Here is a 17719-nt window from a genome sequence, read left to right as displayed (position 1 = left end):
CCAGGAATCCAGTCAGGATTTATCCAGGGTTCCAGGCTGGATTTTTCCAGGGATCCAGGCTGGATTTTTCCAGGGTTCCAGGCTGGATTTTTCCAGGGATCCAGGCTGGATTTTTCCAGGGTTCCAGGCTGGATTTTTCCAGGGTTCCAGGTGGGATTTTTCCAGGGATCCAGGCTGGATTTATCCAGGGTTCCAGGCTGGATTTTTCCAGGGATCCAGGCAGGCTTTATCCAGGGTTCCAGGTGGGATTTTCCAGGGTTCCAGGTGGGATTTTCCAGGGATCCAGGCAGGGAAGGAGCGGGAATTTTCCCTCTTGAGGAAGAGGCAGAGGCACCTGTCCATGGCCTGGAGCTGCTCCCGCTGCCGGGATCCCCTGGGAGCAGGACGGGGAGGGAGCACAGCGGGATCCGTGTCCTGGGAATGGATTTTGGGAATGCGGCTGCAGGGGCAGCACCCAGAGCAGCCTCTTCTTCCTCCTCCTCCTCCACCTCCTCTTCCTCCTCCTCCTCCTCCTCCTCCTCCTCCTCATTGCTGCTGCCCAGGGTGGGATCCCCCCTCGCTGGGGCTGGGAGGGTCCTGACCCCAAATCAGGGGCAGGGAGAGGGGTGAGAGGTTCCTGCACCCCCCGGGGCTGGGGAGGGGGAGGAGGAGGAGGAGGAGGAGGAGGAGGAGGAGGAGGAGGAGGAGGAGGAGGAGGAGGAGGAGGAGGAGGAGGAGGAGGAGGAGGAGGAGGAGGAGGAAGGCTGCACCGTGACCCACAGTGGGGTGGTGACCCCGTTCCCACTCCCGGTGTGGGGCAGAGGGGTCGGACACCGGGAAGGATGGGCAGGATGCCGTGCCGGGAGTGTCCCATGGGAATTTGGGGTTCTCTGCGTTGGGGGTGTGTGGGTGTGACCCCCTTCCCCCCCAAAATAAAACCCGTGGGGCGGGCACAGCCCCTGCGGGCAGTAGATGGCACCGCGCCCCCTCATCCACTCTGCCGGGGCTGTCACCCACCCAAGGGTGCGGCACCTCGTCCCTGCAGCCCCCGGTGTCCCCCTGCCACCCCAGGGTGCCCCCATTTCCCGTTCCCAAGGTCCTCCCCCACCCAGGGACCCTTCCCCACCCCACAGCCTCTCCCATTCCCATCCCCAGGGCTGTCACCCACCCAGGGGTGCGGCACCTCGGCCCTGCAGCCCCCCCATCCCCCGCCCCTCGGACGGAGCACCCGGGGGGCGGAATTTGGGGCGGGCGGGGGTCTCGCCTTCGGTTCTGCGGCAGCGTCGGAGCCGCGGGGGTCCCCCGGAGGGGTCTCCCGGAGGGGTCTCCAGGAGGGGTCCCCCGGAGGGGTCCCCCGAAGAGGTCTCCCGGAGGGGTCCCCCAAAGGGGTCTCCCAGAGGGGTCTCCAGGAGGGGCCAGGCAGGTGCATCCCAGCCGGGAGGGATGGATGGGGAGACGGGCGCGGAGGATGAGGAGGACGGGAACCGCACGGAGCCCCCCCCCCGACCCCCGCCCCGGGCGGAAGGGCGGCCCCGGGCCCGGCGGAGGGGCGGGGAGGGGCCGGCGGCCCCGGCGGCTCTGCCCCTTCGCCGGGGCTCGGCGGAGCGCGGCCGCCCCTCGCCGCGCCCCCTCCCCGGCAGCCGGAGCTCGGCAGAAGCGGCGGGAGCCCGGCGGAGCCGCCGAGCCCGGAGCGCGCAGCGGAGCCCGCGGGGATGCGGGAGGCGGCGAGCGGCTGAGGAACGGGCTCCGCGCCGGGCGGAGCACACCCCGCTGCCCTCCGCTTCCAGCGGATCTACCTGTCCGCCTTGGGAATTATTACATTATTTTTTATTGTCCTCCTCCCCCCTTCCCCCCCTCCCCACCCCTTTTTTTTTTCTTTTTTTTTTTTGCCTGATTTTTACCATAATTTTTTCGCACACGTGGAGGAGCGCGTGGATTTCCTACCATGATCTTGGCAAACGCCTTCTGCATCGTCCTCTTCCTAGGTGAGTGGCCCCGGTGGGGGTGCCGGGGGCGGGGTGGCGGCTGTCGCCTGGCCGGGGTGGCGCGTCCCCCTCCGGGCAGAGGGGCTGGGGGGGGCTGAGGCGGCGGGGAGCCCCTCCGAGCCCCTCCGAGCTGGCACCGGCGCTGCGGCAGCAGAGGGGCACGGCCAGGGGGTTCAACTTCATCTCCTATTCCCTGCCAGCTTGAAACGGGGTGGGGGACACGGGGGGACACGGGGGGACACGGGGGGACACGGGGGACACGAGGGGACACGGGGGGACACGAGCCCCGCCGCCCCTCGGGGATGGGGGCCCTGCCCGTCTCCCACCCCGCTCCCCTCGCAGGGATGCGCGTTTTGGGGAGACCTCCCGGTTCTCCCCCTCCCTCCCACCCGTGTCTCCCGCTGCCCTCCCGGAGGTTGGGAACGCGGCGTGGAGACTCGGCGGGGAAAGTTGAGCTCCCGGCTCGGCTCGGCTCAGCTCGGCTCGGCTCGGCTCGGCTCGGCTCGGCTCGGCTCGGGGCTTTGTGCCGGGAGAACACTCCCGCTGCCAGCGCAGCCTTCCCCCGGCGGGAGCCGCTGGAACGGGGAGCGGCCGCAGCCCGCGCCGGGTTTGGGGTGAAAAGGGAAGGAAACGGGAATATTCGCTCGGGCAGCGCTCGGGCAGCGCTCGCCCTCCGCGCCTCGGGCGTGTCGCGCTCCCGGGGCCGTTCCCGGTTCCCGGGGCCGTTCCCGGTTCCCGGGGCCGTTCCCGGTTCTCGGGGCCGTTCCCGGTTCCCGGGGCCGTTCCCGTTCCCGCTCCCGGGGCCATTCCCGGTTCTCGGGGCCGTTCCCGGTTCTCGGGGCCGTTCCCGGTTCCCGGGGCCGTTCCCGGTTCCCGGGGCCGTTCCCGGCTCGCTGCAGCGCCCCGAGAACTTCGCGGAGCCGGCCTGGGCTTGGCGGCAGGGACAGGGGACAGGGACAGGGACAGGGGACAGGGACAGGGACAGGGGACAGGGGACAGGGCTGGACATCTGGACATGTGTCCGGGCACAGCTGGATGGCTCAGGGAGAGATTTGGGGCACAGGCACCTCCAGGGGGACAGGGGTGCCTCACCTCGGGCATCCAAAGCAGAGCCCACCCGCCCTCACAGCGGGGTTGGCATCGAAGCAGGACCCTGTGTGTGTCCCCCCACCCCATCCCTGTGTGTCCCCCCCATCCCTGTGTGTCCCCCCGCCCCATCCCTGTGTGTCCCCCCCATCCCTGTGTGTCCCCCCATTCCCGGGTGTCCCCCCGCCCCATCCCTGTGTGTCCCCCCCATCCCTGTGTCCCCCCATCCCTGTGTGTCCCCCCCATTCCCGTGTGTCCCCCCGCCCCATCCCTGTGTGTCCCCCCCATCCCTGTGTGTCCCCCCATCCCTGTGTGTCCCCCCCATTCCCGTGTGTCCCCCCGCCCCATCCCTGTGTGTCCCCCCCATTCCCGGGTGTCCCCCCGCCCCATCCCCGGGTGTCCCCAAAGGTTCTGCGGGTGCAGGTCGAGGAGCCGGACCCCGAGCAGGGACCCTGCACCCCAAAATTCAGGGATGGGGTGACCAGGGCGCTCTCCACGGCGTGGCCCCGATTTCGGGAGGCTCTGAGGATCCTGGAGCAGGGCACATCCAGCTCTTCCCAGCCGGGATCATTCCCGGGGAGCCAGAAAATAAATCCTTTTTGCTCCTGCCTGGGAAGCTGCGTGTTCCGGAGGGATCCTCGCCAGGAGAACCAATTCCCGCTAAAGCTGCCGCGTGTCCGGAGCTCTCGGGCAGAAGCGGAGCGGGAGAAGATGGATTAGGGCTCGGGAAGAGGCTGCTGGAGCCGGGAGAAGCAGGAAAAGAGGCCGGCGCCTTCCGCAAATCCTCGCCGAGCTCCGGTCCCCCAGAGCTGCCGAGGATCAGCCGCGAATTCTCTGCGGATGTTTCGGGGAGGGCGGCTCTGCCGGGAGGGTTTTATTTTTGGGGGGATAGAAAAATCCCCCTCCTCAGTTCCCCCCTCCAGCCAAACTCCCCGCTGGAGCCTGGGTGGGATGGAGGAGCCGGGAGGAGCGGGGGGATCCAGGGAAAGAGCCCAGCCTGGAAAAAAACCCCCAATCCTGCGGGATTTGGGGGCAGCACAACAAAAGGGCTCCGAGTGCCGAGGGTCCGCCGGCGCTCCCGGTGCTGCCCGGGGGCTCCGGGATGCTCCCGGTGCTGCCCGGGGGCTCCGGGATGCTCCCGGTGCTGCCCGGGGGCTCCGGGATGCTCCCGGTGCTGCCCGGGGGCTCCGGGATGCTCCCGGTGCTGCCCGGGGGCTCGCAGGACCCCGTTCCCTGCAACAGCGTGGGAGAAAAGTGGGAAAAATGGCCAAAAAAAATCAGGAAGATTTGGGCCAGCTCGCCCACACACCCCATCCCTGCCGCTTCCAGAGGGAGGAATTCTTGTGGGATTCCCAAGCCAGGATTTTCCAGGTGGTGCTTTGGTGCCAGGGCGAGGAGGTGGCCCTGCCCTGCCCGTGGGGACAGGAACGCGGCCGGAGGAGGGGATTTTTGGGAAGAGGCTTCTGGAGAAGTGGGAGTTGGAGCTGGAGCTGAGCTGGGAGAGGACGGAACGCGGTGGAGCTCTGGGGTGGCTCTGGAATGGCTTCTCACACCCAGCGGAGCTCTGGGGTGGCTCTGGAATGGCTTCTCACACCCAGCAGAGCTCTGGGGTGGTTCTCCGAGCCCAGCAGAGCTCAGGAACGACTTTTTGTGCCCGATGGATCTGTGGAATTGCTCTCCGTGCCTGGTGGAGCTCTGGAATGGATTTCCATGTCCAGCCTTCGCTCTCCATGCCCATGGAATTCTGGAATGGCTCTCCACGCCTGGGGGGGCTGAGGGATGAATCTCCAGATCTGCTGGAGCTGTGGGATGGCTCTCCATGGAATTCTGGAATAGTCTCCATGCCCAGCTTTCCACACCCCGTGGAGCTCTGGAACGTCTCTCCATGGAATTCTGGAATAGTCTGCATGGAATTCTGGAATAGTCTCTGTGCCCGTTCGATTTCTGGAACAGCTCTTCACACCCAGTGGAGCTCTGGAATGTCTCTCCATGGAATTCTGGAATGGTCTCCATGGAATTCTGGAATGGTCTCCATGGAATTCTGGAATAGTCCCTGTGCCTGGTGGATCTCTGGAACGGCTCTCCACACCCAGTGGAGCTCTGGAATGGCTCTCCATGGAATCCTGGAATAGTCTCCATGCCTGGTGGATCTCTGGAACATCTTCACACCCAGTGGAGCTCTGGAATGCCTCTCCATGGAATTCTGGAATAGTCCCTGTGCCCAGTGGATCTCTGGAACGGCTCTCCACGCCCAGTGGAGCTCTGGAACGTCTCTCCATGGAATTCTGGAATGGTCTCCATGGAATTCTGGAATAGCCCCTGTGCCTGGTGGATCTCTGGAACGGCTCTCCACGCCCAGTGGAGCGCTGGAATGGCTCTCCATGGAATTCTGGAATAGTCCCTGTGCCCGGTGGATCTCTGGAATGGTCTCCATGGAATTCTGAAATGGTCTCCATGGAATTCTGGAATAGTCTCTGTGCCTGGTGGATCTCTGGAACGTCTCTCCACGCCCAGTGGAGCTCTGGAATGGTCTCCATGGAATTCTGGAATGGTCCCTGTGCCCGGTGGATCTCTGGAATGTCTCCAGTGCCCTGCAGGGTTTCCCGTGGCCGTGGCTCAGCAGGACCAGGTTTTCCCAGCTGGATGCCTCGGGATGGGATTTCCCAGCGTGTGAAGGTGCAGAGTTCCAAAGGATCATCCCAAAGCTTCATCCCTGGCGCGGTGGGGCTCCGGCATTCCCGCCCTGGGCTCAGCCTTCGGGCGCCGTTCCTCCGCGGATCCGTGTGGAATACAATCCTGCCAGGCCCGGCCTGGCACGGCCTTCCCGCGGGGAATCTGCAGCTCCAGGATGGATCTAAGGAGGCTTTGGGGCTCCTGGACACCCCAGAGCTGGCGGGACCCCGCGGGGCTGGTTTGGGGACATGGGCCGGGCAGCGGGATCACCGGGATCTGCTCCCGGGACAGCCGCAGCCAGCGGAGGTGGCCCCGCCTGGGCACTGCCACCCTGCCCCTGTCCCTCCTCAGAGCCCCCGAGGTGGGCAGAGATATCTGCGCCCACCCGTGCAGTGCCACCCGTGCAGTGCCACCCGTGCAGTGCCACCCGTGCAGTGCCACCCGTGCAGTGCCACCGCTGCAGTGTCACCCGTGCAGTGACACCCGTGCAGTGACACCCGTGCAGTGACACCCGTGCAGTGCCACACGTGCAGTGCCACCCGTGCAGTGCCACCTGCTCCTGTGCCACCCGTGCAGTGTCACCCGCTGCAGTGTCACCCGCTGCAGTGTCACGCGTGCAGTGTCACCCGTGCAGTGTCACCCGTGCAGTGCCACCTGCTGCAGTGCCACCCCTGCAGTGCCACCCACTCCTGTGCCACCCGCTGCAGTGTCACCCGTGCAGTGCCACCCATGCAGTGTCACCCGCTGCAGTGCCACCCCTGCAGTGCCACCCGTGCAGTGCCACCCGTGCAGTGCCACCCGTGCAGTGCTACACGTGCAGTGACACCCGCTGCAGTGTCACCAGCTCCAGTGTCACCCACATCTGCTCCAGTGCCACCCATTCCTGTGCCACCCACTGCAGTGCCACCCACATCTGCTCCAGTGCCACCAGCTCCAGTGCCACCCACTCCCATGTCACCCACACCCATTCCAGTGTCACCCGCTCCAGTGTCACCCACACCTGCTCCAGTGCCACCCACTCCTGTGCCACCCACTCCCGTGCCACCCGCTCCCGAGGACGCAGCGGGACGTGACGCGTGCCCACGCCGGGGGTGGCAGGGGAGCAGCCCCACCCGCGGGGGGACACTCGGGTGGCCGTGTCACGTTCCTGCGGGTGTCCCTGTCCCTCTGCCAGCGGTGGTGCCACCGGGAGGGGACAGGACGGGGACCCACCGAGGGACCACTCCTGCCCATCCCCCTCGGGGGGCACAGAGCGGGGTCCCCTCCGCGTCACCCCCGGAGCAGCCCAGGGTCCCTCCAGGCCCCGTCATTCCCGTTTTTCCTGCTCCAGGGCTTTCCCTGGCACCGGAGGCCGGAGCGGGCCCAGCAGTGCCAGCCCGCCCTGTCCCCATCCCCGCCCTGTCCCCATCCCCGCGGGGGTGGCGCGGACCCTGTCCCTGACCCTGTCCCCAATTCCCCCGAGAGGGGACGAGCCGGGCTTGGCCCGGGCCGGACTGAGCAGGAATATTTCCCGAGGGAAAAGCAGCCGCGGAAATGATGGGGATGGCTGCGGGAATGCGGGGCAGGGACAGGAGGGGACAGGGACGGGGCTGGCCCGGTGCCACCTGCGGGGCGGCCAAGGCCGAGCGCTCCGAAAACCGGGAGCCAGACGCCCCAAAAATCCCGGGATGGGCAGGGAGGGATGAGCAGGAAAATGCAGGACGTGCGCGGGGGGGGGGAAACCGGGATGGAACCGGGACGGAGCCAGGATGGAGCCGGGAATGGAGCCGGGGATGGAGCCGGGATGGAGCCGGGGATGGAGCCGGGATGGAGCCGGGATGGGGCAGGGATGGAGCCGGGATGGGGCAGGGATGGAGCTGGGATGGAGCCGGGATGGAGCCGGGATGGAGCAGGGATGGAGCCGGGAAGGAACCGGGGCAGAGTCGGGATGGGGCAGGGATGGAGACGGGATGGAGCCGGGGCAGAGCTGGGATGGAGCCGGGATGGGGCAGGGATGGAGCCGGCCCCGGGGAGCTCCGGGATCAGCCCGGTACCGATCAGCTCATGTGGAACGAGGAATGGGAGCAGCATCACGAGCACCCCCGGGCTGAGGTGTGGGGATAACCCCACACCTTCAACCCCCACCCGGGAATCTCGGGACAGGGACATCCCTGGGAGTGCTCCAGGCCGGCCGGATGGGCTGGGAGCAGCCGGGGAAGGGAGGGTGGCCCTGCCCGTGCTGATTTGAAGGTCTCTTCCCACCCAAAGCATTCCAGGATTGTGGGATTCCAGTCCAGCCCCAGCCATGGGCACGGGCACCTTCCACCATCTCAGGGTTCTCCAGGGTGCCTCGAGCACTTCCAGGGATGAGGCAGCCACAATTCCTGTGGGAATTTCATCCCAGCCGCTCCCAGAGAGGAATTTTTCCTTTCCTTTCCTTTCCTTTCCTTTCCTTTCCTTTCCTTTCCTTTCCTTTCCTTTCCTTTCCTTTCCTTTCCTTTCCTTTCCTTTCCTTTCCTTTCCTTTCCTTTCCTTTCCTTTCCTTTCCTTTCCTTTCCTTTCCTTTCCTTTCCTTTCCTTTCCTTTCCTTTCCTTTCCTTTCCTTTCCTTTCCTTTCCTTTCCTTTCCTTTCCTTTCCTTTCCTTTCCTTTCCTTTCCTTTCCTTTCCTTTCCTTTCCTTTCCTTTCCTTTCCTTTCCTTTCCTTTCCTTTCCTTTCCTTTCCTTTCCTTTCCTTTCCTTTCCTTTCCTTTCCTTTCCTTTCCTTTCCTTTCCTTTCCTTTCCTTTCCTTTCCTTTCCTTTCCTTTCCTTTCCTTTCCTTTCCTTTCCTTTCCTTTCCTTTCCTTTCCTTTCCTTTCCTTTCCTTTCCTTTCCTTTCCTTTCCTTTCCTTTCCTTTCCTTTCCTTTCCTTTCCTTTCCTTTCCTTTCCTTTCCTTTCCTTTCCTTTCCTTTCCTTTCCTTTCCTTTCCTTTCCTTTCCTTTCCTTTCCTTTCCTTTCCTTTCCTTTCCTTTCCTTTCCTTTCCTTTCCTTTCCTTTCCTTTCCTTTCCTTTCCTTTCCTTTCCCCCTTTTCCTTTCCCTTTTTTTTTCCTTTCCCCTTTTTCCTTTCCGTTTTTTTTCCCTCTCCCCTTTTTCCTTTCCCCTTCCAACTCCCAAAATTCCAAGATTCCATGGAACGTTAAAGCCCCTTCCAGCCCAGACAATTCCATGATTCCCAGCCTAGGCTGATGCCACCAACTTTGGGGAAATTCCTCTCTTTCACTGAGAGAAAAAAGGCAGGAAAAAGCAAATTAAAGCCCGTGCTGGATGATCCCAGCTGGCTCCAGGCACAGGCACAGCTCCTCCACCCTCAGCTCCAACTTTCCCACAGAATTCCAGAATTCCCGGCCTGTTTTGGGCTGGAAAATATGGGGAAAAAAAAAAAAATCTCATCCCAGCTCTGTTGCTGGTCCAGGTGATTTGGCACAAACGCAGCCGGGTTTGGGGGCTCAGGGCTGAGGCGCCCACCTGGATTTTGTGGGGTTTCATCTGAATTTTGGGGGGTTTCATCTGGATTTTGGGGGGTTTCATCTGGATTTCCTGGAATTTTCATCTGAATTTTGGGGGATTTCATCTGAATTCCCCGGGATTTTCACTTGAATTTCCTGGGGGGTTCATCTGAATTTCCTGGGATTTTTACCTGAATTTCCTGAGATTCTCACCTGAAATTCCTGGGATTTTCACCTGAATTTCCTGGGATTTTCACCTGGATTTCCTGGGGATTTCACCTGGATTTCCTGGGATTTTTACCTGAATTTCCTGAGATTTTCACCTGAATTTCCTGGGGATTTCACCTGGATTTCCTGGGATTTTCACCTGGATTTCTGGGGTGCCCATTCCTCTTTCCTGGTTCATCTGCCGTACCTGGGGGGCTCACCTGGGGTTTTAATCTGAATTTCCTGTGCCTTTTGATCTGAATTTCCCAGGGGTTTTAATCTGAATTTCCTGGGGTGCCAATTTCTCCTTCCTGGGGGTTTTAATCCGGATTTAATCTGAATTCCCAGGGATTTTGATCTGAATTCCCAGGGGTATTAATCTGAATTTCTGACCACTTTTCCTCCCAGGGTCCCCATCTGCCTTTTCAGGGGTGCTCACCTGGGATTTTAATCTGAATTTTCTGGGGGTTTTATCTGAATGTTTTTGTTTTTCATCTGGGGTTTTAATCTGAATTCATAGGGGTTTTAATCTGAATTTCCCGGGGGGTTTATGTGAATTTTTTTGGAATTTCATCTGGGTTTTAATCTGAATTCCTGTGGGTTTTAATCTGAATTTCCTGGGGTGCCAATTTCTCCTTCCTGGGGGTTTTAATCCGGATTTCCCGGGGTAATCTGAATTCCCAGGGATTTTAATCTGAATTTCCTGCCCATTTTCCTCCCGGGGCCCCCACCTGCCGTGCTTGGGCTGCTCCTGCAGGGCGGTGCTTGCCTCCCTCGCTAACCTGTGCCCTTTCTTTTCTTCCTCCCTGTCCCGTGCCCTCCTCTTCCTCCCTGACCTGTGTCCTTCCTCCCTAACCTGTGCCCTCCTCTTCCTCCCTAACCTGTTCCCTTCCTCCTTTTCCTCCTCTTCCTCCCTGACCTGTGTCCATCCTCCCTAACCCGTGCCCTCCTCTTCCTCCCTAACCTGTGTCCTTCCTCCCTAACCTGTGCCTTCCTCTTCCTCCCTAACCTGTGTCCTTCCTCCTTTTCCTCCTCTCCCTCCCTAACCTGTGTCCTCCTCTCCCTCCCTAACCCCTGTCCTTCCTCCTCTTCCTCCCTAACCTGTGCCCTCCTCTTCCTCCCTTACCCGTGCCCTTCCTCCTCTTCCTCCCTGACCCGTGCCCTTCCTCCCTAAACCATGTCCTCCTCTTCCTAACTAATCTGTGCCTTCCTCTCCCTCCCTAACCCCTGTCCTTCCTCCTCTTCCTCCCTAACCCATGTCCTCCTCTTCCTCCCTAACCTGTGCCTTCCTCTCCCTCCCTGACCCGTGCCTTCCTCCCTTCCTTCCTCTCCCTACCTGCCCCATGCCCTTCCTCCTTTTCCTCCTCTCCCTCCCTGACCCGTGCCCTTCCTCCCTTACCTGTGCCCTTCCTCCTCTTCCTCCCTAATCTGTGCCTTCCTCTCCCTCCCTAACCTGTGTCCTTCCTCCCTAACCTGTGCCCTCCTTCCCCTCCCTAACCCCTGTCCTTCCTCCTCTTCCTCCCTAACCCGTGCCTTCCTCCCTAACCTGTGCCCTTTCTACTCTTCCTCCCTAACCTCTGCCCTTCTTTTTCTTCATCCCTAACCCGTGTCCTCCTCTTCCTCCCTAACCTGTGTCCTCCTCTCCCTCCCTGCCCCGTGCCCTTCCTCCTCTTCCTCCCTAACCTGTGCCCTTCTTTTTCTCCATCCCTAACCCCTGTCCTTCCTCCTCTTCCTCCCTAACCTTTGCTCTCCTCTTCCTCACTCACCTGTGCCCTTCCTCCCTAACCCGTGCCCTCCTCCTCCCTGCCCGTGCCCTTCTTCCCTTACCCGTGCCCTTCCTCCTTTTTCTCCTCTCCCTCCCTGCCCCGTGCCTTCCTCCCTTCCCTCCTCTCCCTCCCTGTGCCCAGACGAGGCCGTGCGCTCCCTGGCCGTGCCCTCCGTGCCCGCCTCTCCGCCGGTGCCAGTCCCGGTCCCTCCGGTGCCCCCGGGCTGGCGATCTCCCGTGGACTGCGTGCGTGCCACGGAGCAGTGCGCGGCCGAGGCGGGCTGCAGCTCCCGGTACCGCACCCTGCGGCAGTGCCTGGCCGGCCGCGACCGCAACACGCTGCTCGCCAACCGCGAGTGCCAGCTGGCCCTGGAGGTGCTGCACGAGAGCCCGCTGCAGCGCTGCCGCTGCAAGAGGGGCATGCGGAAGGAGCTGCAGTGCCTGCAGATCTACTGGAGCATCCACCTGGGGCTGGCCGAAGGTACGGCGGGGTCCTCAAGGCGGAGATTTGGGATGGGAGGGGTCCTAAAGGGACATTTTTGGGGTGAGGAGGGTCATAAACTGAGAGTTTTGGGGTGGACAGACATCCTAAAGGCAGAGTTTTGGGGTGGGCAGGGTACTAAACTGAGAGTTTTGGGGTGGCAGAGGTTCCTAAAGGCGGAGTTTTGGGGTGGGAGGAGTCCTAAAGGGAAAGTTTTGGGGTGGGAAAGGTCCTAAAGGGAGACTCCGAATGGAGAGTTTTGGGGTGGGAGGGGTCCTAAACTGAGAGTTTTGGGGTGGCAGGGATCCTTAAGGGAGAGTTTTGGGGTGGGCAGGGTACTAAACTGAGAGTTTTGGGGTGGCAGAGGTTCCTAAAGGCGGAGTTTTGGGGTGGGAGGAGTCCTAAAGGGAGAGTTTTGGGGTGGGGAGGGTCATAAACTGAGAGTTTTGGGGTGGGAGGGGTCCTAAAGGGAGAGTTTTGGGGTGGGGGAGATCCTAAACTGAGAGTTTTGGGGTGGGAGGGGTCCTAAAAGGACATTTTTGGGGTGGGTGGGATCCTAAAGTGAGAGTTTTGGGGTGAGGGGATCCTAAAGGCGGAGTTTTGGGGTGAGGAGGGTTCCTAAAGGGAGAGTTTTGGGGTGGGAGGGGCCCTAAACTGAGAGTTTTGGTGTGGCACTGAGAGTTTTAGGGTGAGAGGGGTCCTAAAGGTGGAGTTTTGGGGTGGCAGGGGTCCTAAACTGAGAGTTTTGGGGTGGGAGGGGTCCTAAGGGGAGAGTTTTGGGATGGGAGGGGTCCTTAAGGGAGAATTTTGGGGTGGGAGGGATCCTAAGGGGAGAGTTTTGGGGTGTGAGGGGTCCTAAAAGGACAATTTTGGGGTGGGTGGGATCCTAAAGGGAGAGTTTTGGGATGGGGAGACCCTAAAAGATCATCCTGGGGGTGATGGGGATGGTGAGACCCTAAAAGATCATCCTCAGGGTGATGAGGAGACCCCAAAAGAGCACCCTAGAGGTGATGGGGAGACCCTAAAAAGCGTCCTGGGGGTGATGGGGATGGGGAGACCCCAAAGGATCATCCTGGGGTGATGGGGAGACCCCAAAGGAGCACCCTGGGGTGATGGGGATGGGGAGGGGGTTTCTGGAGGTTTGAGGGTGTTTGGATGAGTTGGGGGAAATGGGCTGAGGGGTGGTCAGGCCACGGAAGGGAGATGAAACCCCCAGGAAATTTATGTGAAACCCCACAAAATCCAGATGAAACCCCACAAAATCCAGATGAAACCCCACAAAATCCAGATGAAACCCCCCAAAATCCAGATGAAACCCCCCAAAATTCAGATGAAACCCCACAAAATCCAGATGAAACCCCACAAAATCCAGATGAAACCCCCCAAAATTCAGATGACACCCCCACAAAATCCAGGTGGGCGCCTCAGCCCTGAGCCCCCAACCCCGGCTGCGTTTGTGCCCAAATCACCTGGACCGGCAGCAGAGCTCCCTGCCCGTGGGACGGGGCTGGGATGGGATTTTTAAGGCCCTTTCCAGCCCAAAACAGGCCGGGAATTCTGGAATTCTGTGGGAAAGGTGTGCCCGAGGGTGGGAAAGATGGAGCTGAGAGTGGAGGAGTTGTACCCGAGGATGTGGGAGAAATCTTCCAGAGGTGGGAAAACTCTTCCAGAGGTGGGAAAACTCTACCAGAGGCAGGAAAATTCTTCCAAAGGGTGGGAAAACTCTGCCAAAGTGGGAAAACCCTTCCAAGGTGGGAAAACTCTTCCAGCGGTGGGAAAACTCTTCCAAAGGGTGGGAAAACTCTGCCAGAGGGTGGGAAAATTCTGCCAGAGGTGGGAAAACTCTTCCAAAGGGTGGGAAAACTCTTCCAGAAGTGGGAAAACTCTGCCAGAGGGTGGGAAAACTCTGCCAGAGGTGGGAGAAACTCTTCCAGAGGGTGGGAAAACTCTGCCAGAGGTGGGAAAACTCTGCCAGAGGTGGGAAAACTCTGCCAAGGTGGGAAAACTCTTCCAGAGGTGGGAAAACTCTTCCAAAGGGTGGGAAAACTCTGCCAGAAGTGGGAAAACTCTTCCAAAGGGTGGGAAAACGCTTCCAGAGGTGGGAAAATTCTTCCAAAGGGTGGGAAAACTCTGCCAGAGGTGGGAAAATTCTTCCAAAGGGTTGGAAAACTCTTCCAAAGGGTGGGAAAATTCTGCCAGAGGTGGGAAAACTCTTCCAAAGGGTGGGAGAACTCTTCCAGAGGCAGGAAAATTCTTCCAAAGGGTGGGAGAACTCTTCCAGAGGTGGGAAAACGCTTCCAGAGGGTGGGAAAACTCTGCCAGAGGGTGGGAAAACTCTTGCAGAGGATGTGGAGGAGCCGTACCTGAGCCCTGAGCCCCCCTGGGTGAAATTCCCGTCAAATCCGGGTCAGCGCAGGAAGCAGAAGCCCCAAAGGCCGGCCCAGAGCAGGAATTAGGCCCTAATTGCTTTCTCCCGCTCATTAGCTGCCCTCACCGAGCACTTTCCCGGGGTTTTGCGGGAATGGATGAGGGAACGGGGATGGGAATTGCACCCGGAGGAGGAGGAGGAGGAGGAGGGAAGAGCGGAGATTCAGCCGAGCTTTAATGAGAGGAAGAATCTTTGAGCGATCCTTTACCGCGCTCGAGCCAGCGAGCGGAAAAGCGGCGAGGAACGCGAATTTTGAGCCTTTTAGGGGAGATTTTGGGGTTCCCCCTCTCCCATCCCTCCCATCCGAGCTCTCCCTGCTATGAGGGAGGCTCCAGCGCCTCGGTCATTTCCCGGTAATTTCCCCGGCAAGCAGCGGGAGTCAAGCGGGTGTTTAATTATTGATGGCGGAGGTTACGGGGCTGCCGAAACGCGCTTTATTCCAGCAGGAGTGGGAATGGCCTGGAGCAGGATTTGGATCCCGTTCCCATTCCTGGTCAGGATCAGGAGGAGCCAGAGCCACCCTCGGGATGTTGTCCCCAAATTCCATCACCCTGAGAGCAGCGCTGGGAACCCACAGGGAACAGGGACATCCCAGTTCCCTCCCAAATTTCCTCCATTTTTGTCCCAGATTTCCTGGGAATGGCCTGGAGCGGGATTTGGATCCCGTTCCCGTTCCTGGGGAGGATCAGGAGGAGCCAGAGCCACCCTCGGGACATTGTCCCCAAATCCCATCGCACTCGGGATGGGGACAGCTGTGGGCTCTTTCTGTCCCAAATTTCCCAGGAATGGCCTGGAGAGGGATTTGGATCCCGTTCCCATTCCTGGTCAGGATCAGGGGGAGCCAGAGCCACCCTCGGGGCATTGTCCCCAAATCCCATTGCCGTGGGAGAGTGGTGACACCGCAGGGAACCCACAGGGAACAGGGACATCCCAGTTCCTTCCCAAATTCCCCCTTTCCCTCCCAAATTTCCGGGAAATGTGTCTGAGGAACAGGATTTGGATCCCGTTCCCATTCCTGGGGAGGATCAGGAGGAGCCAGAGCTGCCCTCGGGACTTTGTCCCCAAATTCCATCGCCCTGAGAGCAGCGCTGGGAACCCACAGGGAACAGGGACATCCCAGTTCCCTCCCAAATTTCCTCCATTTTTGTCCCAGATTTCCTGGGAATGGCCTGGAGTGGGATTTGAATCCTGTTCCCGTTCCTGGGGAGGATCAGGAGGAGCCAGAGCTGCCCTCGGGATGTTGTCCCCAAATTCCATCGCCCCGAGAGCAGCGCTGGGAACCCGCATGGCACGAGGACATCCCAGTTCCCTCCCAAATTTCCCCCATTTCTGTCCCAGATTTCCTGGGAATGGCCTGGAGCGGGATTTGGATCCCGTTCCCATTCCCGGTGATTCCCAGGAGGAACCAGAGCCACCCTCGGGACATTGTCCCCAAATCCCATCGCACTCGGGATGGGGACAGCTGTGGGCTCTTTCTGTCCCAAATTTCTGGGAATGGCCTGGAGCAGGATTTGGATCCCGTTCCCATTCCCGGGGAGGATCAGGAGGAGCCAAAGCCGCCCTCGGGGCATTGTCCCCAAATCCCATTGCCGTGGGAGAGTGGTGACACCGCTGGGAACCCACAGGGAACAGGGACATCCCAGTTCCTTCCCAAATTCCCCCTTTCCCTCCCAAATTTCCGGGAAATGTGTCTGAGGAACAGGATTTGGATCCCGTTCCCATTCCTGGGGAGGATCAGGAGGAGCCAGAGCCGCCCTCGGGACGTTGTCCCCAAATCCCATCACCCTGAGAACAGCGCTGGGAACCCACAGGGAATGGGGACATCCCAGTTCCTCCCCAAATTTCCCCCTTTCCCTCCCAAATTTCCCGGGAATGTCACCAGGCTCGGAGCAAACCCTCCTGCTCTGCTCCCCGCCTGGATTTCCACATGGGGGTTTCCAAGAGATTCCCAAATTCCGTTTTTAGGTGGTTTTTTATGGGGTTTTGTAACAATAAAAGAAGCCAGAGTTGAGAACAGGTTTTTAGGGTTTTATAGATATTTTTGGTGTTTTTTAGGGGAACTTGTAACAATAAAAGAACCCAGAGTTGAGAACAGGTTTTTAGGGTTTTTTTTGATATTTTTGGTGTTTTTTAGGGGAATTTGTAACAATAAAAGAACCCAGAGCTGAGAACAGGTTTTTAGGGGTTTTGTGGGTTATTTTGGTGGGGGTTTTTTTTAGGTTTTTAGGTGTTTTTAGAGGATTTTGTAACAACCAGAGCATCCCAAAAAGCACCCAGAGTTGAGAACGGGGTTTTAGGGGTTTTGTGGGTTATTTTTGGTGATTTTTTAAAGGTTTTTATAGGTTTTTAGGTGTTTTTAGAGGATTTTGTAACAATAAAGGAACCCAGAGTTGAGTGGTGACCCCAAAACCTCCATCCTCGACTCAGTGTCCCCCATGGAATACCCCAATCCCAATTCCCTCATCTCCTGGAATCCTTTAGGACTGACCACCCCCAAACCTGGCTGACCCCAAAAAATCTCCCAAATCCCCTTTTCCTTCCATTCCAGCGCCTGAAAATCTTTTTGCTTTTCCCACGCCGAGCCAGGGGGGTGCCTGTGCCTGGGGCCGGCTGCGATTATTCACCGCGGGCTTTAATTTGCTTTTTTCTCCCTTTTTTCCCTGCCTCCTCCTCCCACCAAGGAGAGGAATTTTATGAAGCCTCCCCGTACGAGCCGGCCACCTCTCGTCTCTCTGATATATTCAGGCTCGCTTCAATTTTCTCAGGTAATAAAAGCGCCGTGTTTTATCTCCCAGCCAGGGAAATCCTCCCCCTCCCTCCCCTGGGCTCCTCCAGCCTCTCCTCCCCTCTGCTCCTCCCAAATCTCAGCATCCTTTTGGGGGTTTGCTGCATTTTTGGGGTGGATTCTTTCTTCCCAGGCTGGGATTTAGGATTTTAGCTCTTTGCCTCCGGTTTGGGTGGATGTGAAGTTGCTGAAATTCCCTGAATTTGTGCCGTGGGGTGAGGCACAAACCCACTCCTGGCCCCTCCCATTGAATTCCCCGTGGAATTCTTGTCCTGGAGGATTTGGGAGCCTCGGGACGGGGTTGAGGAGCTGAGGGGGGCCCTGTTTGCTGACCCCTCCCCGGGGCAGCAGCCACCAGCCGAGCTCTGGGAAGCTGCTGGGAGAGGGAGGTTGAGACCTTGGAGCATCCCTGTGTCCCCTTGGAGCATCCCAATGTCCCTCAGAATCCCTTGGAGCATCTCTGGGTCCCTTTGGAGCATCTCTGGGTCCCTTTGGAGCATCCCTGTGTCCCCTTGGAGCATCCCTGTGTCCCCTTGGAGCATCCTAATGTTCCTCAGAACCCCCTGGAGCATCCCTGGGTCCCTTTGGAGCATCCCTGGGTCCCTTTGGAGCATCCCAATGTCCCTCTGAACCCCTGGAGCATCCCTGGGTCCCCTTGGAGCATCCCAATGTTCCTCAGAATCCCTTGGAGCATCTCTGGGTCCCTTTGGAGCATCCCTGGGTCCCTTTAGAGCCCTTTGGAGCATCTCTGGGGCCCTTTGGGGCATCCCAATGTCCCTCAGAACCCCTTGGAGCATCTCTGGGTCCCTTAGAATGCCTTGAATCATCCCTGTAACCCTTGGAACCCCTTTGGAGCATCTCAATG

At 59.5% G+C, this 17719-nt stretch overlaps 1 protein-coding gene across 1 annotated transcript in view; it reads left to right on the top strand.

The window, feature by feature from the left end:
* The first annotated feature begins 1589 nt into the window (after positions 1-1589).
* The window catches only part of GFRA2 (GDNF family receptor alpha 2), a 36263-nt gene continuing 20133 nt past the window's right edge, over positions 1590-17719 (top strand). The window contains exons 1-3 of the mRNA XM_041720495.2: positions 1590-1964; positions 11303-11641; positions 16751-16834. Of these exons, the coding sequence (XP_041576429.2) occupies positions 1925-1964; positions 11303-11641; positions 16751-16834 (463 nt within the window). The 5' untranslated portion in view covers positions 1590-1924. The remainder of the gene's footprint in view (positions 1965-11302; positions 11642-16750; positions 16835-17719) is intronic.

The sequence above is a fragment of the Taeniopygia guttata genome, chromosome 22, assembly GCF_048771995.1.
Source record: "Taeniopygia guttata chromosome 22, bTaeGut7.mat, whole genome shotgun sequence".
NCBI lineage: Eukaryota > Metazoa > Chordata > Aves > Passeriformes > Estrildidae > Taeniopygia > Taeniopygia guttata.
The sequence above is the reverse complement of the archived record's forward strand: the minus strand, read 5'-3'. Positions and strand labels throughout refer to the sequence as shown.